Consider the following 24326-nt stretch of genomic DNA (forward strand, 5'->3'; position numbering starts at 1 on the left):
AAACATTGCAACAAATTAAAGTATTGCAACTTCGCAACAAATAAGAGTATTCTCATAACATCAAATTCATGTTATTAACGGTACAGGCAGTCCCCGGGTTACGTACAAGATATGTTCTGCAGGTTTGTTCTCAAGTTGAATTTGTATATAAGTCAGAACTGTATACTTTATAATTGTAGCTCCAGGGAAAATTATTTGGGTCTATATGACTATTGGATTTAAAAAATGTTGGGTTGTTATCAGAACCAGGAGTAACAATAAATCTTAATTGTGGACACCTTTGATAACTGTTATAGCTGTTTATTGTAGCCTGGGGCTAAAGTACAGTAAATTACCAATTACCAGAGGTCCGTTTGTAACTAGGGGTCGTCTGTAAGTCCGGTGTTCTTAAGTAGGGGACCGTCTGTATTTCTGTTATAAAAAGTTATAACATTTTCCAATTCCTCGTGGTTTTCTAGATCTCTGCTTGCTGTCATTCTATAGAAAGCTTCTATGTATTTTTCCAGTGGACAGAAATCTGTACAGTGCTCATTATAGTACACAGCTCTGATTACCCCCTATGATGCTAACGAGTTGGGCATCTGTGTGATCATAGTCAGATTTCTGTCCACTGGAAGTAAACAGATCCAGAAAGTGTATTGGAAAATTGTATAACGTTTTACCGTAAAAACAATAAGATTAATTTGCTGAGATGGGATCACCCCTTTAACCTTTGCTACATCTGAATATTTTCGCTCTTGTATCTCCATGTTGTGACCTGCACATATTAGATTCTGCCTCTTCATGTGATACAATGTGCTTCACATGACAGCAGGCAGTGACCGGCCTCGGCCAGCTCCTCTTCTCCATGTGAACCAGTTATGGGAGGCTGTTATTCATAGACAGCCAACCCATGTGCATCCCCTGCCCCTCCCCCGGCCAGTCCCAGGCCTCCCCTGTGTTTATCTGTGCAGTGGTGTATAGCATTGGGTGTAGCAGGGTAGGCTTGTCCTCCCCTCCCCTTTACAGTACAAGCGTATGATGTCATTGAGAGGTCACAGCTATCACTGGATGCTATATACCATTTGACTTCTGAGCAAGGACGTAGACAAGCGTAAGTCTATACACCATTCTGTGCCGCTTTTTTTTGCTTTAGCTGGGACATATTCTGCAGAAATGTCTTTATGAGTTGTGCTTGTGGTTATAGGCAACGGTGAATCTGAATAGCTGGCGCTGAAAGGGTTACTGTGTAGCAGCACATAGTAAAGGGTCCAGCAACAATGGGGCGAGAAAGTGATTAAACCAATTGTACTATTTTAGGATTCGATTAATTCTTTCCTAGAGACAGTAATTCCTTGGATTGTTCTCCACAAGGGGATTAAGCCGGATAGTTTAACCCCTTTATCGCTTTTCCATCTGTGTGTATAGAAGTGAATGTCATCTATCTATCTATCTCTTACGACTACACAACACATACTGTATTATCTTGAGGTATATATCTAGATGAATGTCTTTGAGTATTCTATCTATCTATTTATATATAAAAATAAGAAAATATTTATATATACATGTGTCTTGTCTCATCTCTATATTCTGTCTATCCATTAATCTATATATCCTATCTCATATATATTGCCTACCTAGTCCTAACTACGTATTCTGTCTATCTATCTATCTATCTATCTATCTATCTATCTATCTATCTATCTAATTCTTCACATAAGACTACATGACATATATTATGTACTCGTGAGGTATATTTCTAGGTAAATAGGTGTGAGTATTCTATCTATCTATCTATCTATCTATCTATCTATCTATTCTATCTATCTATCTATCTATCTATCTATCTATCTATCTATCTATCTTCTATTCAATCCTTCCTGTATGAATACTGTATTCTCTTGAGGTATATATCTAGGTAACTATCTATGTGTCTGTTTATCTATGTATCTATCTGTCCTTGGCCCACCTTCCAGCCTCCCCATGAAACATGATATACACTCTTGAGGGATATATCTTGCAACATATCTCGTGCTCTGAGTGGGACTTTCGGGTGACAGATTGCTATTTAGAGTCTGATTCACGGATGGTACAGTCATTAGAAATAATTCTTCTACGGTCCAAATGTATTCATTTCTTTTTAAAATGCAAACATTTTCTTCTTTATAAAAGGACATGGTAGAGTCAGACTTGGTTAGGGTCATGCTCATAGGATATGAAGTGTATTTTTCTGTAACTATTGGGGGTTAGGATATCTTTAGATTTGCTCGATGATACTGAGAGCTTCCATAGTAGTAGAATCAGTGCATTTAAGCTGAGGTGCCAGGGAGTCATAGTTTCCAATTGTCTTGTGGCTGCAGATATTACTGGGTACATTTCATGCTTTAGCTCCCAAAATCTATTTTATTATTAGTTACAAGTTTTTACCATATTATACTTTCATTTTATGCATATTTATATTTTTATTTCAAGCTAAGTAATCCATAATCTATAAGCAGTATAGAGCTGTTGTATTTCCTTACACACTTACATACTATATACAAGTGTATACAGTGTAGTATACAAAACCCTCCATACTAAGCTATTCCTTCGTGCTCGCAGCCTGGCAGTTTGGGTGGGGTCCTGGCACTGCTGCCGAGGAAAATAATTTGAGCGAAAAAAAAACAAGTTCTTCATGAACAAAACGGTGCAGTAACTTAGTGTTCCCTTCCTAAATGTTTCCTGAGCAATGAATCCACCAGATACGACACAATATATATATATATATAGTGTATTATACTAACCAATGATATACTGTATACAGTCTGTGCATGGAGATATTTGTATAAGACAATGTATATTTAATTCTCAGCAAACATTATTGTCTTCCTGCCTTTGATCTCTTATGTATTCTACAAACAAAGGATTTTTTTGATAATGGTCGGGTAGTTATGCCGCCATTTACCAGTTTCACGCCTACAATTGCCATGGAAACAGGACATACAGCGAGGGCCTGGAATGTAGCAGACGAACGGGAAACTTTCCTGTGATACATTACATTGTTCTTTGCTTTCAGTTTCTTCTAAAGTAAAAAATATCACTGACTTGATAGAAAGGGCTGAAAGAGTTAAAGAATAAAGTCTTCCAGTAAATTGACTTTATAAGGGGGATGACTATTTGTAAAACGGAAAGTTTGATTGTAAAGTATCTGGGCATTGTCCCAAAGGGCTGGTTTTGGCACAAAACTGAGTTCTGGAAAAAATTATGAATTTGGCCTTGTGTCGGAGTCTTGTAGATTCAGGTCTTGACAACTCGCATACGATATTTAGAGAAAAACTCTGCTTTTTTGTGGTGCATTATAGATTTGATACTGAAGACAAGTATTAACTTCAAGTTAAGCCTCTGTTCAAAGCAGGGGTGCACAACATGTGGTGGTGGTGGTGGATCACTGGTGGTTTGCAGTTCATTGCTATTCTGTAACATCCCCATTCAGCACGTTACTATGTGCATCCTTCCAATGAAGTGAACAGATCATAAGACTTGCACTTTTAGTTCCCCTTCTCTGCATTGACCTGTTTGCAGGGAGGGAGAAGGAACTGTGTCTGGCGCTGTTATAAGGTGAACCTTGGGGATGTATGAGTTAAATTGGTCGGCCACTTATACACAACTCTAACAGAGTTGTGTATACTTAAACAGTGTTAAAGTTTGTCATTCACCTTGGGTCACATGATACCTGGGCAGCAGGACTCGTGACTTCCTGTGACGTCCCATGTCCTTCTGGCTTATGGCAGATGGAAGTGCTTATCATAGGAGGGGCGTTTGGAGAGGAATTCACAGGACGTCTTGCGGCTCGGGGATAGCCATTTATTCCAAAATTTAACAGGGTAGGTATTTCAGAGGGTCACTCAAATTATACTTACTTATACAAACTTAAAGTTTGTCATTTATCCCTGGTAGCCGCATGTCCTGTGCATTAGGACTCTGAACTTCCTGTGAATTCTTGTGGATGGAGGGGGCTGTGCACTCATTACTGTATGCAAGCCCCCTCCATGATAACTACCTTCATCCACCAGAAGCCAGCAGGACAGGGGACATTACAGGAAATCCTGAGTCTGTTGTCCAGGTATAATATTGGTGGCCTTATTAGGGTCTTATACTTACCCCGTTAAGGTTTGGGATAAGTGACTGACCCTTTTTAATATGTGTATGCATGTATCTGCAATTGGTATATATGTGTGTGTGTAAGGTGTCGTATGTATGTATTGTGTATATTAGTCTGTGCATATAAATATAAATATACATCTATATAGCAATGACATATATGTTAGCAGAACATACTTTCTATTAGACTGTCTTCATCTAGCTAATTGCAAATTATGATACATCTCTACAATTATATTTTTTAAGTTACTGTAGCAAAAAGTGTTGCACCCTACTGAATCTTTGTCATGGAAGCAGTAATGGCCACTACTGAAGCCAGGGCCTTCTGCAGATGTATATGACCCTTGTGTGAGGGAGTTACAGTCTATCTAAAAACCCACACTTTTAGTTCAGTCACTGAAGGTTTACATAGATTATACTGACCCCCAATCCAGGTTGACCATGACATCTGGACAGGTAATAACCTGGATCGGATGCTGCCCTTGCTGCCATCTTTCCCAGTCACTGTAGCAGGGGAGAGGGAGCCGGATGCCAGTTCTTAGCTCTAGATTATAGATTTTCATCATCATTTATTTTTAGAAATTGATTAACAACAAAGGATGAGATGAAACATGGTTGCAAAGCTGAAGATTTCCATCTTCAGAAGTCAGTTCAGTGTTAATCCAATGTTGAGTCATTGCTATATTGGATTTACATCCCTTGAGCTTGTAGACACAACATTCTGATGAAGAAGTTTGAGGTTAGGTTCATTCCACATTATTGTTCTCTGTTTTAAGGATATGTTGGGCAGATTCCTAACATTTCCTTACAACTGGTGGGCTAGGACCTACCCAGGGGGGTAACTAGGAGAGTCTGGGCCCCATAGCAGGATTTCTGCATTGGGTCCCCCCTTCCCCTTCAAAAATATATACATATTTGTACAGACATGATTATAAAATCACATGCATTTATGCACTCATATATACACACATTTATACATACACACACATAGGGGCACATTAACTAAGAACAGTGCAGTGTGTACTATGTGCAGTTACCTGTGTAATGTGCAGGGGTGCGAGATTCAGGATTTCTGGCGCACGTTCTTCATGAATCTGGCTCTTCCTGCACCACACAATTCTTTCGGACTCTGCATCACTGAGCACCCCTTCCGTGCAGACGTTTGTGTTATATGACGACTAGTGCACCGCGCCACAAAAAGGGTTGCATGTGACTCAAATGTGGTGCAGACACTTCTTAAAGGGAACCTGTCACCAGGAGACCCATTTTTAGCACTCCCCCAGTCCCCACAGAGCATAGTACATTCACTGCCAAAGTGTTTTTGTATTAAAAATTGGTTTAAGAGAAATAAAGATATGTTATATTGTACCTTTCATTAGCATCTGCTGTGTGACTAGGCAGTTGCCCAATGGGAGGGGCTGGAAAGGAGCAGTTCCCCCCCACCCTTAGGAAACATGTGACCTTTTCAAATATATGAATAACTCCCCTCACTCGGGATTGGCTGTATAGGAGCAGGGGGCGTCGCTAAGCCAAGTGATGGGTGTTTTCATATATTTGAAAAGGCCACATAGAGAAGCTGTTTCCCAAGGGTGGGGGGGGGGGGGAGACTGCTCCTTTCCAGCCCCTCCCATTGGGCAACTGCCTAGTCACACAGCAGATGCTAATGAAAGGTACAATATAACATATCTTTTTTTCTGTAAAACCAAATTTTAATACAAAAACACTTTGGCAGTGTATGTACTATGCTCTGTGGGGACTGGGGGACTGCTAAATATGGGTCTCCTGGTGACAGGTTCCCTTTAAATACCTGTACAAGCAGTTAGCAATAGAAAGATCGTGTAAAGCCTGACAGAAAAGTGGCGCACAACCCTTAGTAAATGTGCCCCATAAAGTTCAACACACTCACTTTTATATACTCGTACACACATACATACATGTATACACACACACAATTACGTGTATACACATACATGCAGAATAAACACACCATATACACATACATATAGCAAATAGACACAAATACAGTATATACAGCGTATATATACACATACACACCACATACACTGATACAGCATAAGTATATATATATATATATATATATATTTATGCATAAATAATAAATATATACATGCATATATACATATACATACATGCATACATACATATATATATATTCATGCATATATACATATATATAGCAAAATATATACATATACATATATGCTTATATACATATAAATAACATATATACTTTGATATAGATATACAAAAAGTTACTTGCTGTTTTGATTGGCCATGCATATATAACAAAATATAACAAAATACATACAAATATATACATGCATATATACATATATATAACAAAATATATAGATATAGGCGGGGTCCCATTGCATTGTGGAGAGAGGATAATGGCACTGACTGATTAATTCTCTGCTGTCCATCCCAGGCCCCTAGAAGCACGGGCCCCGTAGCAGCTACTATGGCTGCTACGCCACTGGAATTATCCCACTGTATGCTCATAGGGAGATACATTGTTCTGTTTCTTTCTCTCGCCCCTGAAAGCAGGAGGAGGAGTGAACATCGGCAACAGAGAGTGATTGACAGCTGTCTATGTGAAGGGTTCTCCCCAGTGATGTAACTGAGCGTGTGCCTAAGTATCTATAAATACAACTTGAGACTACTGCCAGATATATAACCCGGCCCTATACTGAGATAGCCCCATGGTCTATGCAGTGTCCAGAAGCCGTTACTGCAGCCACAACAGACCCGCCCCTGAAGTGCACAAATATAAGCACATGTATATAATTAAACATAACATGTAAAACTGAAGAGGGGACTAAATAATTATTATAATTATTGCATTTTTGCAGACAATGCCTGAAGACCTTCCCTTCAATATTAACATCAAGGAGCCTCGATGGGATCAGAGCACGTTCGAAGGAAGAGCCAGACATTTCTTTATGGTGACAGATCCTCGCAATATTCTGCTTGGACCGAAAGTGCTTGATGAAGCCAAAAACATTATAGAAAATTACAGGTACACCGTACCTATATATGTAGCAATATTGTGTCACTGTTAATAATAATGTAATATACTGTAAGTGATCTAAATTATTGCTGATCAACTCTGGTTTCTTCAGCAGATCATGATTTAAAGGTCTTTCCAATAAATAAGTGTAAAAATTGGCAAAATAAATGCAACTTTTCTCGAGTTGCAGATAGTGATGAAATATCTGATCAATGGGGCGCCATTGATGTGAATCACAGATTTACAAAGCGCCCCATGTAAAGGTGGTGGTGGGACACCTGTATGGACTTCCAGGTTTTAGCAGTCCCATAGAATTTTTTAATTTGAGTATTCCTTATAGTTAATGGAGTGCTGGCTGAGCGTGTGCACTAGCGCATCAATCATGTGAATCACTTACTGACTCCAATGGTCCGAAGTTACTGCCTACCATGTAGGTTGGGTATTAATGGAAGTACTGTGAAAACCCTTTAAGTTATGAGTTCCAAGAGCTAGAGTGTTTTCAGTATGTACATCAATGTAGCTGAAAGGAAATCTACCATGTGCTTTTATGCATTATGCGCCAAACATACCTTGAGAATGCTGTAGCTACACTGATGCAGAAACATATCTTGTTTAATCCCTGAACTGAGTAGTTTTGCTGAAAAAAACAATTCTAAATCTACTGGGGGCTTCGATCACGGGTGTTTAACCCGTTAATGCTGCGGTTGTGCTGACCGCAGCATTTAACTTGCCTTTGGGGAGTATTGCCACGCGCCATTTTAGGGGGTGGCCAATCGTCTCTATGGCAACCCTGGGGTCCGATCAGGACCCCAGAGCTGCCTGCTGGCAGTGCCTGAAAGATTGCGTCCATGACATCACCTTAAAGGCACAGTGTCAGCCTATGCATATGCATCAGTATTGCAGAGTATTATCAGATGATTGCTTGTTCATGTCCCATGGTGGAAATAGTAGAAAAGTAAAAAAAAAGTTTTTCAATAAAAAATAAACTAATAAATCATTAAAAATGCTCCATAACATCTAAAGAGAAATATAATGCTTAAAAAAAGTCTAAATCATAACACAAACCCCACATATATAGTATCACTGCCATCACATGGCCCCAATAATGAAAAAGCAATAATTGTACAGCCTACAAAAGGGGCCAATGAGAAAACTAAAATCCTGGCAGCTGCAGGGGGCTCCTTCGCCTCCCTGTGCGCCCAAAAAACAAATCACGGCCACATGTGGGTGGTCTCTGTACTCATGAGAAATTGCATAACAAATTGTATGGTGGGTTTTCTTTTTTTATCTTTTGGAAATGTGTAAATTTTAGGGCTAAATGAACGTATAACTGGAACAATTTGACCATTCTAAATTTCACCTCCATTTTGATTCAATTACTATGAAGATCTCAAGGGGTTAACAATCTTCCTAAAAGCTGTTTGTGATAGCTTGAGGGGTGTAGATTTGAAAATGGGTTGATTATATAGGGGGTTTTGATGTTAAATATGCAAAATTTCATTCAAAACAGTATTTATCGCTTTGATAAGTAACAGAGTTCAAAAGTTATAACCATATAAAGAGATTCCTGGTTTTCACCATGTTTTCTTTATAACGCCCACTGCAGGGGAAATGTAGTATTACATGGTGTTTTGTTAATGGCGTTTAAATGTATGGCCATGGTGAGCTCACCCATATGGCAGAAGCTGGGTCTTTTGTTGTGATTAAAAGAGTAGGAGACAAGACTGACAGCTTCACAGGGCACTTAGATGGTGGTTTTAAGACCCCCCCCCCCTTAGTTTCAACAGTTTTTATTGAAAGAGTAAAAAAAATTGGGGCACGATAGGCTACCAAAAAAAATCAAGCACTGTGACTGTGGTAATCTTCTTATATTTGTTATTCGTGGCCTCTTTCCTTCTAAAATCAACTTTGAAAACTATGCTAATTAACTTGAATGACTCCTGGGGGTGTTACCAGTGCCCCTCCATGCTGCATTCACAGGCTGTTACAGTGCGCAAAGAGCCCAGCAGGTCATGTTTTCCCGGTTGCAAAAGTGATGCCGCCATGTTTTCTCTTTTGCATATCCGTTAAGAGGTTGATTATTATGCAGGTGGGGGCATGTTAGAGAACCCCTGCCATTATTAATAAATCTGAACTATAAGCTATTCATTTTTGTAGTTTTGCCACGTGTTATATAGCATGTTAGCTCAAGGGTAAGTGCAGATATGGTATAGATATGGGGGCACATTTCCTAAGAACAGTGCACATATAGTGCAGTTTGCCTGTGTAGTGTGTAGAGGGCGCCATTCTTCATACATCTGGTGCCCTCTGCTCTGCTCCGCCAGAGTGCACAAACCATTTTTGGTGCACTATTAACATGGGGCATGCAACACACTTGTGTGCGTGATGAATGTGGTGCACGGTCTGAATGTGCACCGGAACGCCCACTTCAGTGCACAAAAGGGTCACGTGTGACACAAATGTGGTGCAGACACTTGTTAAATACCTGTGCAGGCAGTTTGCACATAAAAGAAGGTGCAAAGTCCGACAGAAAACTTGCGCAGGGTCTTTAGTAAATCTGTACCATGGTGGGTTTTTTTGTTACCGTGAATTTTTCTACAGATATGTTTATAATTAATTGTTTTGGTCCCAATTTGCTCAGAGAAAATCTACAATAATTCTGCAACATAATAGTCACAGTAACTACAGATCTGATAATGAAATACTCACTAAAATCTGTCCAGGTGTCTCCTGCTACAGATGTTTAGAGCTTTAATAAACTCATTAGTGAGAAATGTGCAGATTTATCTGGATTGTTCAATGATTCATTCTGTATTAAATTTTTCTTGTTAACAAATATTAAACTTCTTATAAATCACAGGAACGGAATTAGAACTCCGGGACTCACTGAAGATAAGCTATGGAAAGCCAAATACATCTACGATTCCGCATTCCACCCAGATACGGGAGAGAAGATGGTTCTGATAGGACGGATGTCGGCACAGGTGCCCATGAACATGACAATCACTGGCTGCATGCTGACATTTTACAGGCATGTCTCCATCCATCTATACAACATATATGTATTGTATCTAGGGAAGATCAGGTTGTCTTCTGAAAGGAGCAGTAAGACATCCATCCATAGAAGTCCCAGATGAGACAAGTTTTGCAGGAAAATGTACTATGTATAGATAGAATTGGAATGGGTCACTAATGGCCACCAGGTGTCATCGAATAGGGTCAAAGAGTTCCACTAGTGGATAACCATCTCTGAAGATGACTATTGCCCTTTGTTGTTCTAGCTCTATATCTGACAAGTTACCGTATCTGACCCGAGTATAAGCTGACCCGAGTATAAGCCTAAACCCCTAATTTAAACACAAAAAACTGGAAACTGGACTCGAGTATAAGCCAAGGATGGGAAATGCATTGGTCACAGTCTCCCAGTATATAGTCAGCTCCCTGTAGTATATAGCCTGCCAGCGCCCTGTAATATATAGCCAGCCAGCCCCTGTACTATATAGCCAGCCAGTCCCCTGTAGTATATAGCCATCAGCCCCCAGTAGTATATAGCCTGCCTGGCCCTGTAGTATATAGCCTGCCTGCGCCCTGTAGTATAAAGTCTGCAAGATCCCTGCAATAGACGGCGTGGGGATACTGAGCCGATGCCGGAGCAATCGCTGTATAGAAGAGGACCTGCCAGGGGCGTCGGAAGGTGAGTACACTGTTTGTTTTTCTTGACTTGAGTATAAGCTGCGGTGAGCTTATACTCGAGTATATACGGTATATCATGTCTGTACATTTACTCTACATTCCTAAATCAAGAGAGGAAAAGGAGAAATTGTAGGCAGGAAGTTACCTCTGAGTCATTGACTTTGTATTTAACGTTTTTATAGATGCAGCTCAAACACAGAAGACATTTTGGCATGTACTCAATTATTCAAGCTATACTTTGCATGTTTCACATTCTTTCAGTCATATAAAAGCAAAGGAATCTGGTATTTAGTATAATAGTGTAAAAATGTTGGGATATTTATGACAACTTGGAAAGAGGGGGTTGCAATGCAAAGTATAAAATTGGACCCCATTAAAGAACTGGATCTTTCCCAGACCATTGGCCACACATTGTATGAATGTTGCTTATACTGTATCCTGCCATCTATTCTGAATGGGTCCATCTCTTCCTCAAAAATAAGGAGAAGGATCGAACAGCATGTAGAGAAGCCACTGCCAGAGGTGTCTGGCAGCTGGAATTCATATGTTGTTGATTTGTCACAGGACGTAAAGGGTTTGTATCAAGTCAACAAGGTATCCCCTATCCAAGCTGATCCGGGAGGGCTGGACTTCTGGGATTCCCACTGATCACAAGAACGGGAATCCCACTGGTTCAGAGAACAAGGATCCCATTCTTACTTATGGGTGGTGTGGGTTTTGGAAATAGCCAAGCATTGTGGGCTGGTATCTCCGGCATCAGTTAGATAGTGAAAAGGAATGCTGGAGATACCAGAGCGGTGTGCTCAACAATTTCCGTCATTCCTATACTATTAAATCGAGTGGCAAGATGCCTGCCCATTCTGACACTTCACCCATTAGTGAGAACAGTACCCCTGTTCTACTTGTCACAGGGGGTCCTGGTCTTGTAATCGGTGGGGATCCCACCACAATGTTAACCCTATCCTGGGGTTTGGGGATAAAATGTTAATTTGGGTACAACCCTTTTACTTTACAACTAGAACACTATTCAATTAAACATTTTTGTGTAAGTATATAGATAGATTAACTCTTTATAACCCCTCTTGCTTATAGAACGACCCCGGCTGTTGTATTTTGGCAGTGGATCAATCAGTCTTTTAACGCCATAGTTAACTACACCAACAGAAGCGGAGATGCCCCTATCACTAACAGGTACATTTCACTTTTATTCCTTTTAGTTTACTCTATGCTTATTATTTTACAACTTAAAAAATAAAGTGTCTACAAAATATTCCAGTTTTCAATAAATTTCAATTCTTTCATTTGGTGCATTATTTATTACTTTCCATATTTCAAGAAATATTAAAAATGCTGAATTTTTAAAAATGTTTCCCACTGACCACTAGAGCGGCTTGTTCTGTCCACTTGAGTAGTATTAAAGCAGGTCCCTTTCTTTAGTGCTATGACGAGGACTGGTGTGCTACTGTATACACTACAGATTTTCTGATTAAATGACTTTGGTTGAAATGTTTACATTGAGATAAATGTGAGCTGGATACTCTATAAAATGTTCTATGTTGCAGCCAGCTGGGTACAGCCTACATAAGTGCAACTACCGGTGCTGTTGTCACTGCTCTAGGACTCAAGTCATTGACCAAGGTAAATATTATACATCATTCTTGCTGATTTCCCAATTTTTACAGTAAAAGTCACTAATAAGGAAATCTACCATAAAAATCCAACATCATAAACCAGGTTACTGGATAATCTTCTTATATTTGTTATCCTTACTAAAATCAACTTTTAAAATTATGCTAATAAGTCTTAGGGGCTAGCCTAGCCCATCTTTGCTCTTGCTTTACAAGCTGTTACACTGTCTCACCCTCCCCTTGCTTCCTCAGCACTCAGCAGTGAGCCCTTCCTTTTCAATGCACAAGTTTTGAGGGAGCAAGGGAAAGGGGAGATGGTGAGACAATGTAACAGCTACATATATACATATATACATACATACATATCCCATTCTATTGTTAAGGGTGTTCTTATCTCTTGACCAACATTACAAATAGTATCTCTCATTTTCAAGGATGTGGTATGGATTCCACTAATAATCCATTGATTGAAGTGGTGGGAACGATCATCATGGGTTTAGACAGGGGGGGCAATTTGTGATCTTGTTAATGTTGAGGGGCTAAGGATTGATCATAAATCATAGGGTTTATTAAAAATGATGGCTATAGAAATTGGTGGATTATAATAACATAATAATAAAAATGATAATAATAATTCTTTATTTTATATAGCGCCTAGAGATTACGCAGCGCTGCACAAAGCATGACAATAATATTTATTTATATAGTGCCAGCAAATTTCACAGCGCTTTACACATTGATTTGTCATATCAACATCAGGGGCGGGTTTATCCATAATGAATCTCGCGCAACTGTGTTGGGTCCCAGAGACCGGGAATGGTCCATAGAGTGGTGGGATTCAAGTTCACCTGGTTTGGGAACCAAGGAGGAGCAGGATGAAGACCCCACTAGTGTGATGCAGACCTATCCAATTCTCATGGACACCATATTTGCATAAATATGATCAGTTTTTTCGACACAATATGATTTCTTAACATCGTGTAACATGATGAGCATATGTCCAACCACACAGTGGATGTGACTGGCGATCTGTCAAGGGTTTAGATATCACGCTGCAACATTGTAATTGTAATTGATTTAATTAGAAATTGAAGTTTAAAGGAAACCTACCACTAGGATGAAAGGATTAAATGCAAATGTGCCTCAGGGGCTCCAGACTCTATTAATACCTATAGAGTTTGGAGCACCTTAGACTCATTTACATTATTTTAAAAGCCTTTAAAAAAACAGGCCATAAGAAGCTAAAAGAAGAGCAGATCCTGCTAGAGGGGGCCACACACCAATACTATATGTCAGAGTGCTTGGTTTACAATCATTCATCCTGATGGTAGGTGTCCTTTAATAAGAGATGGTATATGTATGAGCTAAGTCAAGGGTTTATGTACTGAAGGGCCCAATATGTCTTGATTTGTTTTAGACATACATATGCATATATAAAGGCAATGAAGACTTCTACATAACAATTTTGTCACCTGATTTTACACATTGGTTTTAGTAATATTTCTCTCTCTGTATATTTTTGTATTTTAGCATCTTCCTTCATTAGTTGGGCGCTTTGTGCCCTTTGCTGCTGTAGCTGCAGCCAACTGCATCAACATCCCCCTTATGAGACAACGGTGAGTAATAACAATAATAGTTCTTTGTTTATATAGCACCTACAGATTCCGCAGCGCTGCACCAAGCTTGCCAAGTAGGTCCTCAATGGACTGGATGGCAATGAAAATAAACCATCCATGCATCTTTAATTCTGTATAATCCCTTTAAATGTATTTACACAAAGCTGCTTTCTACTAAAACTGTCTACAGGTTGTGTGCGGTACTGCAGCTTTTGTACCCTTCACTTCAGAGCATGCTCTGTACAGCCAGAGAATATTCCCAAAAATCCCAACATGTTAATGAATACATAGCAAGTTATATTATGAAATAGGTTTTATTAATGACTCTACAAATGTAGGTTACAAGTGAATGGAGATAGTATAGGTGTCCTTTGTTGTTGGACTTCATAGCAACTCCTCTGCCCGCAGCTATGGAGGTATTCACCAATAAAGGAAACTAAAGTGGATAACAAAAAACAAGTTGCCAGCAGTCGTGAATTGTCCTAAATTTTACGTAAAAATTCTGGTAAATTTAACTTGCCCAAAAGGAGTCGGGTTATTGCAAACTGGAACCAAAACGTTGGGCTTCTTGGATAAGTTGGTAGCAACAATCGGATACCTTAAAGGAAATCTCCCATCAAATCCAGCATGATAAAGCAGGGGCACTTACAGAGAGGGGCTCTGGAAACACCCACCAGAGCCCCTCAGTCTTGTTATCATAATTTTAAAAGTTGATTTTAGAAGGAAGAAGGCCATGGATAACAAAGATAAGTAGAATAGATTGTCCTTGGTTTATCATGATGGATTTTGATGGAAGATTTTCTATAAATTAGCAATAAAAAGTTGGTATGTGTGTAATTAGTATGTACATCAGCAGGAAATCATGTGACAAGTATGTTTTCTTAAGAAACCATGGAATTCAGAAGACATCTGCATCTCTCTCCTTGATTTTTAATATGTTCCATCTTTTTTGTATAACCTGACTACATCTGATGTTTCATGCAGAGAACTGAAGCTTGGAATCCCCATTACAGATGAGAATGGGAACAGACTGGGAGAGTCTACAAAAGCTGCCCAGCAGGCCATTGCCCAGGTGGTGGTATCCCGGATCGGCATGGCGGCACCTGCTATGGGTAAGATAACAATCTCTTATAGTAGGAGGGCAGCACCTTGTTCACTATATTTTTTCAGAAGATTTTCTCCTTTTGTTTGAGGTCACATTCAGTAGTTTTTGGCATTTCATGGAATAATTGATTTTTAACTGTGATAATTGGGACTTTTACATGTTGTACCGTTCCATGCAGAGTAATTCTTAGCAAATAAAAGGAGTAATCTATTGGAAAGGTCATAGATTACCAAAGGGATTTGCACAAATATAAAAATTCCTGCCAGGTACAGTCACTACAATATGTTGAACACTTTTCAATTAATCTGTTCCATTAGACATGTCTGTGCATGTATATGTACCTGCATCTTTGCCTGCTTTGAGAGCTTCATCCTTTTCCTGTTCTCACGATGCGGCCCTCTACATATATATACACAGCTTCTTCTCTCTAACTGCTCCAGCCCGTCCTCATGGCGTCACCCTCTGTGTCTTTCTTTTCACTGTCCATCCTCACTAACAAAGACAGTAATACAGTATGTAGATAGACAGTATGTCAGTAATACTGACATATTCAGGAGAGCTCAGAGATTTAAACAAAGAATCATGGAGCATCTGCACACAGCACTAAAGTAAGTAGTAGAACTGACGAATAACTTGATGAACATTCAGGGATTATCCACAAGGCAGTAAAAGCACATGGGCAACTTGTGTAAACGAATGGCCAGCCCCTTTAAGTTTTCTATATTTTACATTATTTAAACAATTAATTAGTGTTCATTTTCTTTTTTTTCATTTCCTTAGCCATTCCTCCAGTAATAATGAACATATTAGAGAAAAGAGCGTTTCTTAAGGTACAGTACAAATACAACGTGTGTATTCCTGGAAACATATTAGTAAGTTGTCATAAGATAAATTCCCACACTGCACATTTAGACAATGCAGTAAAATCCCATGATATAACTAACACTTAAAGGGGTATTCCAGGAATCAGCATAATTTATATACAAATGGGTCCTTAAAATATAAGCTGATGTGTAATTTTGCTCCGTTAGCAGAAAATGCTGTGGACATCTAATGTAATGAAGAATTAAAATGCTACTGGCCCTTTAATCAGTCCGTTAATTTCCTCCGTGCGGTCCGTTGCAGAGCATACACAGGACAGAAGATGGCCACTGGTCACATGTCCTGCACCTGCCTGGGCAGGTCATGTGATCACCACTATGTTTGGCTGTAGTCGGTTGGTTGCAGTGCATCCAGTATGGCCAGTGTTTTGGTGATGGCAGTTAAATATCATTACTATGGTAACAGCGCAAGAAAACCTGTTACATCATAGCAGAGCATAAGAGGGAGGAGGAGTTACTGAGAACTAAAGGATCTTGGGACTTGTAGTCTCCAGTGGCGGCCATCTTGGTGATAACTTTAGAGAGGCCATAAAATTTTGTGAATCATAAAATCAAACTATTTAAAGGGGACCTACCACCACGATTCTACCTATAAAGGTAGAACGGGTGGTAGGTGGATGAATGGGACGTAAGGATAGCCCTTTTTGGGCTAATCCTTACGTCCCGGCTATCCTTTTGTAAACTTTAATCAGTTGATATGCTAATTTAATTAAGCGGCTACTGGGGCGTGGAGTAGCCGGACATGAGGCTACGAGTCGCGGCTACTCCACGCCCCAGTAGCCGCTTAAATAAATTAGCATATCAACTGATTAAAGTTTACAAAAGGATAGCCGGGACGTAAGTATTAGCCCAAAAAGGGCTATCCTTACGTCCCATTTATCCACCTACCCCCCGTTCTACCTTTATAGGTAGAATCGTGGTGGTAGGTCCCCTTTAAGCTCCATTTTGTAACTAATGACATTAAGTTTTGTTACATTCATTTACTTATAGCATCATGGGTTTTTGTATCAGACGTTCATATTCCCGGAATACCCCTTTAATCTCTATTTTTTCAGGGCAGTCTGTATGTAATTTTATGTTTGTAAATTCCATATTTATCAGGTTCTCAATAGTATATGTTTATAGTGGTCAGTTAAGATTAATTTCTTTGTAAATTATTGTTATATTCTTGCATTCCAGCGCTACCCATGGATGAATGCACCATTACAAGTTGGCCTGGTTGGATTTTGGTATGCTTGTTACTTATTTTTAATATCTAATCAATTCCAAAAAATACATTAGATATGTTCGGAATATTATCCTTTGTATCCTTTATAACTGTGGTTGATGCACTTGTATGCATGAACTGTTCAATGATACAGAAAACAATGCCACATCCTGAAAAATACAGGGTGAGTAAAAAGACCCAGGACACTTTGGGGCTCATTTACTAAGGGTCCGAACGGCGCACTTTCGTCGGGTTTCCTGAATATTTCCTATTTGCGCCGAATTCCCCCGGGTTTTTGGCGCACACTATGGGATTGTGGTGCATTGTTGTTGGCTTGCACGTGACAGGGGGGCGTAGCCGTCGGAAAAACCGGGGAATTTAAAAAACGAATTGTGTTGCAAAATCAGCACTTACATGCATCGAGAAGAAGAAGGTAAACTTCGGCGGACCTCGGCGCAGCAGCGACAAATGCAGGATATGTGAATATGTGATCTTAGTGAATCGCGGCAGACCCGAATCCTCGTCGGACAACGCACCGCGGGATCGCGACCGGACCGGATAAGTAAATGTGTCCCGTTGAGGAAGCAAAATGGAAACATGACATATCTACACTATAAAACCCTATACTACTAAGAAGAGCTTCACCAGAGGTCACAGTGGGCAGAGGGGTCCGTCTGTAACTAGGGGTCGTCTGTAAGTCAAGTGTCCTTAGATAGGGGACCGCCTGTACAAATAATGAGGCTGCCATCTTGAAAGCTGCCATGTTGGATCATGGCAACTTTTTTTCAATGGGATGAAAGTCATGCAGAAGTAGCCTAAAAGATAGGCCCCTCTCATCAATTACATGCTGGGGTATTTTGATGTGTGATGTTTCCTTTATTTTATTAAATAAAAAGATTTTGTGGGAATTTTACTCTTCCTAAAATAAATGAATATGAATACTGCTCACCAGGTGTAGGGGTATAGCAAGTGATGGTAGAGGGTTTTCCAAGTGATGGGGGATGAAAAATTAAAGAATAACTTCCCTCTAGTGGTGTGCTTTTGATGTGGTCTTCTGGTGGAGTTAACTGCATACGTCCCTGAATTGTTATTTCACAAAGAACCTTGATTTCCATGAATATAAAAAAGATAAACATGTAAAACCACTAGATTTTATATGATAAGACCTGTAGAAAGTTGTGCTTGTGAATATCTACTCCATTGGTATAAACCTCATGTTCTTCTCTAATTTTAGCCTGGTGTTTGCAACTCCACTATGTTGTGCACTGTTCCCTCAGAAAAGGTAGGAAATATTCTGTAAACCCGACTCCTATATAGCTCCTAAGCTTTTATCTGGGGAGCAATGATCTGTGCCATGTCTGTATATACAATATGTTTATTGTCTAATTGTTTTTATTTCATTCTTTTCACACTCTTACCTTAAATTACTTTTAAGATAATCTGGCGCCCCCTGCACTGCCCAGACAGAGTGCACCACTTTTTGTTGGTGCACCTTTAACATGGGGCATGCAACACACTTCTGTCGGGCTTTGCATGATACTAAGGGTGGCTTAGTGGTTAGCACACCACTTGCTGCGCTGGGGACCTGGGTTCAAGTCCAAGGGTCAACATTTGCAAAGAGTTTGTATGTATTCTCCGTATTTGCGTGGGTTTCTTCCGGGTCCTCTGGTTTCCTCCAACACTCCGGAACATACTGGTAGGTTGATTAGATTGTGAGCCCCATGGGTACAAGGACCAATTTGGCAAAATCTGTGCAGCGCTACACAAATACAGGAATTATTATTAAATTAGTGTTGCATCGGAAATAGTGCAGCTGTGACACAAAGTCCGACAGAAAACAGGTACAGGGTCTTTAGTAAATGTGGCCCGTTGTTTCAATCCGTCTTTGCTATCTATCCTTCAGCTCAATGAAAGTGTCCAGTCTGGAGCCGGAGGTCCGCGATCGCATCCTTGCGAAGAGCCCCAAGACGGAGATTGTATATTTCAACAAAGGACTCTAGACATGGACGTCCCAGTGTCTCCATACTGAGCTGACCCTCTATGAACCTTGTGTTGCTACAATTGACTCGACAAGCTGCTACTACACATTGTATTCCTCTAAGAGGGTGTATCCCAGTCTTCTCAGGTATAACCAGACACAATGTAATGTTCCTTTTGGTTTGGTGTTATCGTGGTGAGTAAAATACATTCCGATTATTAGTGACATGGCCTGGGGCAAAGATTAATAGGTTATACTATAGTCATTGTGAGAAGAGGACTATGAATATATGGCGTTCATTAAACAGGACGGAACAGATCATTAGTAAATGTTATGTTTGCTAGAAAATCTATTGTCTTCTTATGTATGGATAACATTTAGGGGAAATAGAATAAAGACTTACCTCTCCAGAGGATGTTCCAGGCTTCCATGGCCGCATCAGCTCTCTAGCACTTCCCACGGCTATCTGCATGTGATATCTGCTTAGATCCCTCGCTTCAGTAGTCAGGTCAGGGATTGGCCCTGGAGAGATTAATATATCTTTTTATACAATTCCGCCAAGATGATGTCCATACTGAGGTTTTCTGCTGAAGCAGAAAAACACATATTAAAGTTTTTTTGGGAGCATAATTATCCATGCTTTCTCTTAAAGGGCTTGGACACTTGCAGTAAATAATTGATATAATTTGTGTAATGAAAAGTTATACAATTTTTTATATACTTTTTGTGTCAATTGCTCATGGTTTTCTAGATCTCTGCTTGCTGTACTACTATAGAAAGCTTCTCTATTTACTTACAGTGGTAATAATCTGTCCATGTGATGTGATGGACATGAGCCGTTATTATCACTGAGAGAAATAGGAGTTGTGTGATACTTACAGCTTGTGCATCTGCATGTCTATCACATGACCATGGACAGATTATATCCACTGGTAGTAAAGAAGTAGTCTATAGAAGCAAAGCAAGCAGAGATCTAGAAAACAGTAGAACAACAGAAAGTATATTGGAAAATTGTATAACTTTTCCTTATACAAACAATATAAATTGTTAGCTGAAAGTGGACAACCCCTTTAAATTCAGATTCCGGTGCATTTTTGGTTCCCAGTCAGCCCAATAGGTGAACACTAAATGAATCAATGACCATGTCAGTGATACTTCCTAGCAGCTTCAGGCAGTGATTGCTATATCACTTTATAAATGAAGAGTACAAGTCTAATAAGGGAACATACTGTAGATCCCATGACTATCAAACCAATAACCACCCAACAGTGGATCCAAATGGGAACTGAAAAAATTAAAATACCATGAATTAAAGTTTAAATTCTACTAATATCTATAAAAGAAATCTGTCAGCAGTTTTGACCATGCAATGCAGCAGACAGTGTTAGGTATTGGCCCCTGTAGTGGATTATAATATAGGTGGTTCGGGCAGTAGCCTGGAACCCCAGCCTTCTAGGGGGCTCATGGCCACCAAAATCACCTACCAAATTATATACTGAGAAGGGCCTTTACCAATGAAATCCTTATAGATCTTTTCATGCTCTCGATACAGATCTTCACAAGAGCCCTTTCAGGACCTTTGAAGGTCCTCCAAAGATTCTGAAACCGCAAATTGAAAGCAGGGAGAAGGGACGGATTGTCCATTCTCCAAGAAGCTTGATAGTGCCATTTGTGGGAAGTGAAATGCAGACTTGTTGGGGCTATGATGTTTGTACAGCCCAAGGCCCAGGGCAATTTAATCTGCCCGTGATTGGCCCTGGAGATTTGTTTAACCATATCTTTGTGTGTTGTTGTTAATAGCTAGATGCAGAACACTTTTTATTGCACTAGCATGTGAGGCCTCCTTCATGGTACTGCTGTACAGCCCCACCCCCTGCTGTAGCAGCTTCTGTTTGAATCCTACAGCAGTTACTCAGGGGGAGGGGCTGTGAACCAGTATATTGGAGAGATCTCACACGCCAGTAAACCAGAGAGCTCTGAATCCAGCTACTAGTCTTGAATATAAATGCATTTTTCACAGTCCTGCTGCTACCAACAACACACACAAGGGTATGAATACGCTTATCTCCAGAGCCAATACCTAACACTGTCTACAGAAGTATTATCAAAATTACTGAAATGTTCCCAATTTATTATATCATGAAATAAACATCTTTATTGTCTGAAGATGATGCATTTTGTGCAGTATTGCCATTTCTCAAGCACCGCTGACAGCGGAAGCAGAATGGGATTGGAAAGTGAGTATAAAAGGTTTAACAACTCCTAGATTATTCACCCCTTCAACGTAATCAAAAGCATAATTGTTTCGTATACTCTAAATGTGCTTTCTATATTATTAGTTATACAGATCTATATATGTGCTGTATAGTGTTATGTTATCTGTCTGTTATATAACCCAAGCCTTTATTGGGTCAGACATGGAAATTTCCATTGTAAAAGGGGAAGTGATTGACACAAATTATTTGGGCGAGATTTATCAGAAGTGTCTGAGTTGCCCATTCAGGCAACCAATCACTGCTTATCTTTGATCTCCCCATAGCTGTTTATAAAATGAAAGCTGAGCTCTGATTGGTTCTCATGAGCAACTTGAACGCTTTTACCTCAGACACTTCTGATAAATCTCCCCCATACATCACATATTTACATAAGATCATCAGATTTCACTGAGGAAATAGATATCTCCAAATTGTGGTGCTATTCCCATTACCAAGTAATTGCTGTATTAAATGTTAGTCATGTAAATGGTTACTATACCTTCTCTAAGTGACCCATAGTTTTGCTATACAGAACTTTCATAAGTTATCCAAAGAATTTTAGGAACCCTAACTGGAAGTGATCTGATCCCTCTGCATTTTCAGAGTGGTTTATCTAATACTAGATCACATTGAAGCCATAGAAGGAGACCATTCAGTTAATGCAGTGTCATTGGAGAGCGGATATTAACTTCTGATGAAGGACCCCCATCTTTGGCCCATCCATACCAATGACTGAAGGCTAGAGCACTGGTAATCCACTTCTATGGAGCAGCTAAACTGGACAAGATCCAACGATTTGAGTTCTAAATGGTCACATGCTAACAACGTTCTATCATTTACAACATTCATGTTAATTTTCCCCAAATTAATATTGTGACAGAATTAAAGGGAACCTGTCATGAACAGGGACAATAAACCTTACTCATACATCTAACTTTGCCTTTGTTGAAAAGTGCAGAGCAGAAGGCCCAGCTTAAATCTGTCTTCTCCCACCAGTAAAGCTGTTTACCAAACTTTTTTGTCTATGCCTTTGTCTATATGGCTCCGCCCACATAGGGTTTTTTTTTTTAAATGGTGAGAAGATCTGCAGTTTCCACCACAGTACTCACTGCTAAATACACCATCTGGTGAAAGGGACAACATTCTGGTAAGGACAGGAAGTGGACAGGGACTTCCTGTCTGCTCAGGCCAATATTTGAAGAAACACTGAGCTGACAATCAAAAGGAGGCATGGCATCCTGGAGAAAACATGACTCTTTTCTTCAGAAATTGACTCTTGTCTACTCATTTACATATCATAAAAAATGGCTGTAATTAAGGTACAGTGCCTCAGTGACAGATTATTTTAGGTGATATGGAGAGGACGTTTAACCCTTTACCAGCAGGTATTACAGGTATGAGGGGTAAAATTCTGGTGTCTTCTTTAAATTCCTATTTCATCATCATAGCATTCGACAAAGCGTTAGTGATTGGGTAGGAAAATTAGTTTTTATTGTAAATTCTGCCTTGAACTGACCCAGTTTTACTAGGAGATTTCATATCTATTAAACCCTTACTAGCTACTGAGAAAAATCTGTACAACAGAGGTCTATGCAGGACTAGTTAATAGGTCAAAAAGTGGACATTGTAAATTCTTGTGTTTAGCGGACTGCCTTAAATAAAGCCTACAAAGATTTCTGATACTTGTTTTCTTTCCGAATAAAAAATATGATTACATGTAAAATAAATGCTGATTGTTTCCATGAATTTTTTTTCCACGAGTTGTTACCTTGTTATCAGAAAAGATAAGTTGCTGTTTACATCTGGGCTTCTGCTACTGTTGGAACTTTCTTTTCACACGTGATAAAGCTCACAGAGATCTGTCTTTACCTCTATCATCAGTGCAGGGAAAAAACAGAAAGTTATAGAGGAAGGTTTACAAAGCACCAAAATTCTGTGTCACAATTTGCAATTGAGCTTTGCAACACAGATTATGCCCTTTAATACATGCGGAATCTGTGGATTTAAGTGCATGTTGCTTTTTCTCTGCAGCTTGACAAAACCAGTCTACTTTGCATTAAAGGGGTTGGCCACTTTTCAATACATCTCTTTCATAGGACATGTCTCTGCATGTATATGTACCTGTGTCTTTGCCTCCTGTTATCCACATGCTGCACGTTGCATTTCCACACAGCTTCCTGTTTCTCACTCCTTCAGTCCGTCCTAATTGCAGTCTCCAGTGTGTTTTTTTTCTCAGTTCGTCTCACTGACAGACACTGGGAGAGGGGAGGAGGGAGCAGGATGAGTCACAATCTCCTGCTACAGGTCCCTCATATTTATCAGTCCAGAGACATGTTAACAAAGATCCCACAGAGAGTTCATAGACCGCACTAAAGGAAGCATCAAGGATGATGAATCAATCGGTGAACATTCAGGGAAAGGCAGTAAAGGCCCATGGGCAATTTATTTACAAAACAGAGCCTAATCTTTTGTGTGAAAATAATCTTAGTCTTCCTCAGAAGAAATGAAAAGAACCTGTCATCAGGATTTCAGCTTTTGACCTAATGGCAGGTTCCCATATGCTGTTTAATACTAATATTCAAAATCAAATATAATAAACATTAGTATATACAAGTTTATAAAAGCTTGCAGCCTTGGACAGATGCCCCCATAACTCGATCCTCTTTGTAGACAGTGAGCCAGGAATAATTTATGAGAGTTGAGATACAACTCTTGTAGACTGTTGTGAATCAATGATGCATGCTGGTTTGTTAGCTTTTGTTGCACCCTTCCAGAGCACCCAAAACATATGTCCCAACCGCTGCAGATCC

At 39.6% G+C, this 24326-nt stretch overlaps 1 protein-coding gene across 2 annotated transcripts; it reads left to right on the forward strand.

Annotated features, from left to right (window-relative positions):
- The first annotated feature begins 944 nt into the window (after nucleotides 1–944).
- SFXN3 (sideroflexin 3) lies at nucleotides 945–23193 on the forward strand. Of its 2 annotated transcripts, none has more exons than XM_072130920.1 (11): nucleotides 945–1093; nucleotides 6996–7162; nucleotides 10014–10184; nucleotides 11939–12037; nucleotides 12409–12484; nucleotides 14005–14090; nucleotides 15075–15202; nucleotides 15976–16025; nucleotides 17256–17305; nucleotides 18518–18565; nucleotides 19187–23193. In XM_072130920.1, the coding sequence occupies exons 2-11, from the start codon at nucleotides 6999–7001 to the stop codon at nucleotides 19281–19283; spliced, it is 969 nt and encodes a 322-aa protein (XP_071987021.1). In that variant the 5' UTR covers nucleotides 945–1093; nucleotides 6996–6998; the 3' UTR covers nucleotides 19284–23193. The 2 variants fall into 2 exon arrangements, with proteins under 2 accessions (XP_071987021.1, XP_071987022.1); XM_072130921.1 differs by lacking the exon at nucleotides 945–1093 and adding an exon at nucleotides 5774–5792.
- The last annotated feature ends 1133 nt before the right edge of the window (nucleotides 23194–24326 follow it).

The sequence above is a fragment of the Engystomops pustulosus genome, chromosome 11 (genome assembly GCF_040894005.1).
Source record: "Engystomops pustulosus chromosome 11, aEngPut4.maternal, whole genome shotgun sequence".
Taxonomy (NCBI): Eukaryota; Metazoa; Chordata; class Amphibia; order Anura; family Leptodactylidae; genus Engystomops; species Engystomops pustulosus.

What these genes read in the sequence shown, in the direction of transcription:
- SFXN3 (XM_072130920.1), top strand. Translation starts at nt 6,999, where the DNA reads ATGCCTGAAGACCTTCCCTTCAATATTAACATCAAGGAGCCTCGATGG. An exon ending in CATGGCGGCACCTGCTATGG is followed by an intron (nt 15,203 to 15,975) that starts GTAAGATAACAA and finishes TCATTTCCTTAG; the next exon opens with CCATTCCTCCAGTAATAATG. An exon ending in GCACTGTTCCCTCAGAAAAG is followed by an intron (nt 18,566 to 19,186) that starts GTAGGAAATATT and finishes TCTATCCTTCAG; the next exon opens with CTCAATGAAAGTGTCCAGTC.